At 34.3% G+C, this 6,502-nt stretch overlaps 1 protein-coding gene across 1 annotated transcript in view; it reads right to left on the bottom strand.

Annotated features, from left to right (window-relative positions):
• The window catches only part of LOC107745932 (uncharacterized), a 22,000-nt gene extending 17,562 nt beyond the window's left edge, over positions 1-4,438 (bottom strand). Inside the window, exons 1-2 of the mRNA XM_016559969.1 lie at positions 4,360-4,438; positions 2,031-2,189 (exon numbers count right to left, since the gene is read on the bottom strand). Coding sequence (XP_016415455.1) covers positions 2,031-2,189; positions 4,360-4,438 — 238 coding nt within the window. The remainder of the gene's footprint in view (positions 1-2,030; positions 2,190-4,359) is intronic.
• Between the last annotated feature and the right edge of the window lie 2,064 nt (positions 4,439-6,502).

Genomic DNA, 6,502 nt, shown 5'->3' with positions numbered 1-6,502 from the left:
CACAGGTAACTAGGGTCAGCCGACGTCACAGCGCTAGCTGGAGGCAGCAAAACAAAGGGGAAACTGGAGCGGCCCATTCAAACCAGCGCAGATTTGGCTACATAAGGAGATTAAAATATCATTTTGTTGTGACGTTGGGTGCCAGAATCGACGTAATACAGCCTCAAATTAGAAATGTTATCGCATATCTGCTGCCACTGCCAGACAAAAAAAAACGATGACAGCTGTGGTTAAACGCGATAAAACGAGCAGACTGGACAGAAACGATCGTCAAAAATGTTGGCAAAAGGAGAGTGGGACGGTGGGCGGTGCTCGGGGTGGTGACTGAAGGCGGTGACTGTGTAGTTCTGACGTCAACTTTTTACGGAAGTCACAACGGTTCGTGAAAAATCACAGCTACTTTATGCAAGCTGTGTGCATTTTACTGTGGACTGACTGTTTTGAAACTTATATGGTAGTTAAATAGCCCCTAGACCTCAGTTATCGTGAAAAAAGCCATGAAATTTCAGTTTTGACAATATGGGACCTTTAAGAAACAATTCAAAGACAAATCTTCATTCATACCAAGAGAGTGTAGACTTTTAAGATCAAAAATCCTTTTGCAAAAGTCTAGGTTCTAAATTCCCTCCACTACGAGTCTGTGTCAAATTTTCAATAGCTATAAAATTTAGGTCTAAGACTGAATGAGACATCTCAACAAAATGGCGAGCCACAGGCGATTTTAAGGTAGTGGTAGTGCATACTACGGAGTAAGATTTATGTTTAGCCAATTTACAGACTGCCTTTCTTATCCTCTCCAAAGCGTCATCTAACCACTTACTTGGATAACCCCCAAGTCGAAAACGCTTATACAGCTCAACCACTTTTTGTTCAAAATCAGATTCAACACTACAAATGTGTTTCAAGCGAAGGAACTGAGTGTAAGGTAACACCTTCTTTAAATAAGATGTGTGTGCACTTGACGCATGCAAGATGCTGTTTTTATCAGTTGGTTTAGAATACGAAGCTGACGATAATTTTCCAGATTCCAAAAGCAACTGAGTGGGTGTTGATTTCTACATTAAATTTAATGGACTCAACCATATTATTCAAAAACCTCACAAAATCATTAAACAGATCTTCCGAGCCCATGAGTCATGAGATCATTATTGGTATATATGTATATGTATATTTTGTTGATATAGTTGTATATGGATCATTTGGGATGACTTGTAAATGTATTTGCTGTATTCTGTTATAGATTTGATATATATATATATATATATATATTTATATTATATGTGTGTGTGTATTTGTTTAAATTTAACAATTTGTTAAATTTGTGTATTATTTGTGTATTATTTCGTGATACTAGGGGTATTACGGTAATGTTTTAATGAGCGCAGGTGTTGCTTGGTAGGACATGGCACTGAGGAAGGGTTAATACCTGAAAACGTTCTGCACTTGCACTTTTGCACTTCTTTGCACATATTTTTGTGACCTCTAAGCAATAAATGGTATAAGCCTTTTGAGCTGTATTTGGACGAGTGCGGATCTCTTTCATCTTTGTATCTTTTGGATCTACGCACCTTATGTTTTTTGCCTACTGGATTTTTGGACGAGTGTTTGGCGCTACAACCTTTTTTTTGTGAACATACTGTGGGAAAACAATTATATTTTTTATGCCATCAATCAAAAATTAAAAAAAAAAAAAATGTAAAATTAAATTGGAAAAAGAAAAAAAAAAAACTTCCAATTGTTAATGCCCGGGTTTGTGCTTGTGTATGTTGTGACGTTTTATATTACATGTTGGTTGTTTCTGTTTATTGATGTCGATGCTGCAGAAATTTCCATGTGTAGGGACAAATAAAAAGCACTACTACCAATAAATATCACCTAATAACTCAAATTAAAGAGCCCTGAGGGCAACACCGTAACTAAATCTATAGAAAACAAGACATCTGATTGAAATGCGTAAAATATTGTGAAGCTCTTCATTTCAAGAGCCTATTGCAACAAATCACATTACTGCACCAGTTCAGATCTGCTACCGTCACAATCTGCTTGTGCATGCCATGTTTGGTTGAGTGCAGGGCTGCAGGTCAAGCATATTCCTGCTCTGAAACTGATATCTGCCACTTCCTCTGACGCACAAAGAGCAACAAAGTTGGCCTGACAACCAGTAACCATGGCGTCTGTGCACAGGAACTCTGCAAGAACAAGATTAAACCTGAAGTTTCCTTCTGGACGCCAGTTCCCATTTCATAAAGACCGGATCTCTTGTAATAAAGTACAAAAAGAGAACTACATAAAAATATAAAAAAATAGTATAGTATATAGTACAGTATAGTATAGCATAAGGGGGTTTTAAACCAATTCCAATTGTGAAAATACATATTTTCGAATTTTTGCATCATATGTCAAGACTTTATTTGGATGATCCTAAAACTCGGAATGTTAATTTCCAGGATTCCATTTTTAAGAATTTAGATTTTAAATTTTAGAATATCAATGTAGTTTCCCTTTGAACCCCACAACATATAATCACTAAAAGCTCAATAAAATAAAATAAAAAAAAATAATGATAAAAAATATTTAATGATGTATGTAGAAAGTTGACATAATACGAATTCATTGGTACAAACAGCTCACAGATAACATAGAGCCTAACAATGACAACAGTAAAAGTCCTGAGATGCAGCCAAGGAACACAATAAGTTATGTATGTGAATACAAAGGAAATGGGCTAACTTTTGAACTTGCAGCCAAACAATCCATCACAATATATTAAGAATTTAGATTTTAAATTTTAGAATATCAATGTAGTTTCCCTTTGAACCCCACAACATATAATCACTAAAAGCTCAATAAAATAAAATAAAAAAAAATAATGATAAAAAATATTTAATGATGTATGTAGAAAGTTGACATAATACGAATTCATTGGTACAAACAGCTCAGCTCTCTCATGTAATGTTAATGAAAAAAGGCAAAATAAATAAATTATTTAATTAATTAAAAAAAACTAAAAATAAATAAATACATTTAAAATAAATAAATAAATAAAAACATTCAGAAAATCTGGTAGGGATTGTCATTATTGGTTTTGCTTACAGGGTTCATTAGAGTGGAAATATTTTCACAAGGTTCATAATTATTCTTAAATCAAGCTCATGGAAGAGGTGTGAACATGCAGGATGTCTTATCAGTGTCCAAAATCCAGCTTCAAAGCTTCCTGTTCCCATAATTCCCCATTAAAACTCCCATAACTCACTACCATTACACCCGGAGGGAGGAGGCTCTACGTTCTCATGCACCAGAAAAATGTTTAATAATAAAAGTTTATTATACATTTATTTCCGTTACCTTTATACCTAGGGGCCCAGTATATCTTTGTCGGATTTCCCGGATACCCTCTAGCAAACAACACACATCTAACCGAGTCCAAACAAAACCCGCGAGAATCAGCTTTCCATTCGACAAAGTTATTTAGTGTAACATTGTGCGTGCAGTTTGCACATGCCGAAATATTATGCCGCAGGAAAACAGATAACATAGAGCCTAACAATGACAACAGTAAAAGTCCTGAGATGCAGCCAAGGAACACAATAAGTTATGTCTGTGAATACAAAGGAAATGGGCTAACTTTTGAACTTGCAGCCAAACAATCCATCACAATATAAAAAAAACACTCAAGTAAAGAGACCACTACTTAAAACATTTAAGATGAAAAGACCTGCACCTCCACAAAGTAAAGGTAGCGTGCTGGTGATTAAACTACTGTAATGTCCTGCTTTCCCTTTGATGAGATTTATGGTACAGCTGTGGGACATGTGATTACAGGAGGTCATAACTAAGATGGGTGACAAGACACACACACAAAAAAAGCCTCATCTAGAAACAAGCTCACGTAGTTCACCCAAAACTGACAATTCTATCAGTCAATTCTTTCAGAAAAGGTAAGAAAAATTTTTTTTTTTATTAAATTAAAATAAAAAATAAGCAAAAAAGAAAAAAAAAGAAAAACCTAATAATCTAAAAAAAAAAAAAAAAGGAAAAATTAGAATGGAAAATTCTATTATAATTTTTGACGTTTTTAATGTCCATACAATGGATGTCAATGAGGTCCAATCAGTGTTGTTTTAGATGCCACTGACTTTCATTGGACAAAAATGGTTCTTTAAAATACACTGAGTAAAATAAATGCATGCAGGCTTGGAAAGAGATGAGTGACTTGTTCCTTTAATAGTCTCACTGGCTGACTGACTTCTGGCATTGGATTTGATTGAGGCAAAATGACACATGAAAATATTTACTGATAAACCATCTGTTTCTGACAGAGATGTCACCATGTGTGCTGCTGACACAATTCAGACTGACCTTTGAGGATATTAAAAAGATTGAAGCAGACATGAGGAGGTTTGGCAGACAGTAAAACACAAAATCGAAGCATCTTCATGCTGATTAACTGTGCTCCTTGTATTTGCACAAATCCTGGGCTATATTCCAATCAATCTTAGGGAGAAACGTCAATGATTACGATATATTTCAGATTCTGCACTATTTCTAGGTCACAAATCAAATTTTACATTTTATATATACATGAAAATATCAAAAATAAAAATAAAAATATTATTTTACATGTAAACAAATCATAAATTATATATAGTAGTATATATAGTATAATATACATTTATTTTTTTACATGTAAAACATATATGTATTTACATAAAAAAATTAAGTAATATTATCAAAACCACAGCAAGTGCCATGCAACAAACACATGCTCTATTATTACCGTTATTTACTTATTTTATATACAGAAACACGTTTTATAAAATGTAAATAAAAATAGTAGCAAGCTCTATGCAACAACCATACGCAGTCTTTAATTAGCTTTAAATGGCTTTCCTCAAAACTACTTTTTTTACTTCACTCTATAATAAATCTTTTCTAAATTTAAATTAAGGAATGATAAAATTCTTCAACATACATATTAATTAAAAGCTGATCTAAATTTTATAAATTTGCAGTTTGAATTCAAGCAATCAGTTTCTAATTATATGTTCAGACAGTTGGCTTTTGTAATCCATGTGAAGTGGCAGATCATTTATGAGTAGATTTGAAGGCATCCATAAGCTACTGACCTGCTGATACTGAGCTTAGACTCATCACATCCAGTACTCAACTTTAATGGGCCTTTAAGCCTGATTGCAGGTCAGGGGCCAAACACCCAACAAGGACTTGAGGAACCTGGAGAAAAGGTGCTGGAGGAGATTTTTTTTATTTATTCTGCGTGTCTTAGCCTTATTATAAACACAAAAAGGACCTGTCAATCGCTTCAAATTTCTAATAAAATTCATTATATGATACACAGACTGATTCATTAAAATAATGGCAAACAATTGCTTATCAGTATTTGTAGGGCTTCATATGAGCATCACTGCTTTGAAACGAAAGCTGATACAGGCCAGTTACAAAAGTCTAGAGCATCTTTCAATAACTGCACTTTGAGATAAACAAGCCCTTGTTAGTTCTAATGGGAGGGTATAAAAATATCCCAGTGGATACAAGTCACAGTAGCATAAACCAACTGAAGTCCAGCGTAGCGTGTCTGTTAATTCCTCTGCGGTTTGGCTTTTTCCTCCACTTTAAATTACTGGGTTGTTATACATTTCACTTTCAAGTTGCGTCCCAGATTCTCTCAAGTCCTTTTCTCAAATGGAACTGCCCGAGAGTCCTTACATATCGCAAATCCAAACGGAAACTGATAAAAACAGGGTTTAGCTTTCAACATTGCGATATCTTTAATGCTTCTTGAGATATAGGCATGCAAACTTTGGAAAAATTATATTTATGGCATGCAGACAGGTATGTTCAATGCAGTTGTTTTGACAGAAGTAAATGAGATACATCTAGTTTCAACATTATTTGTTCTTCAGACATTCCTCTTTAAAAGAAAATAAGTTATTTTTGCAAAGTGACCCACATTTGGTTTTTGACCATTGAAAATGTGTACAATTTAACGATTTACCCCTGGAGGCAAATTGAGGCATATTGCATTATCTAAAAGTGCATTTAGATATATTTAATACTTTTTGAATTACAGGCCTGAAAACCTCAGAGAAAAATCTTGAAAAGTGCTGTTTCCCCATTTCTGAATGGTCACCATTGGCACATAATGCAACAAAGATTGCTAAAGTCCATAGATTTTACTAATAGACCTACCAATCTCTGTGTAACAATAGCATTATGATGCTGCCATCTTTCTGAAGTCATTTTTAACCCCCTGTAATTTGGCTCTGAATCTCAGGTGAAACTTTCCATGACATTTCATATTTTGGCTATCATCACTATACATGTTTATCTTTCTTCAGAAAAATATTAGCAAAATCCAAAATTTGAGCTGGGGAAGTTTCAGAAATGTGGTTGATTTGACACGGAATGACCCTATTCTCTCAATCAGTAAAGACTAACTGTCCAACACATGGAAACAACCAGTGTTAATTTTGACAGCAAATTT

The sequence above is a fragment of the Sinocyclocheilus rhinocerous genome, unplaced genomic scaffold (assembly GCF_001515625.1).
Source record: "Sinocyclocheilus rhinocerous isolate Xijiao unplaced genomic scaffold, SAMN03320098_v1.1 scaffold2183, whole genome shotgun sequence".
Classification (NCBI taxonomy): domain Eukaryota; kingdom Metazoa; phylum Chordata; class Actinopteri; order Cypriniformes; family Cyprinidae; genus Sinocyclocheilus; species Sinocyclocheilus rhinocerous.
Note: the sequence above shows the minus strand (reverse complement) of the source record. Positions and strands in the feature narration are given on the sequence as shown.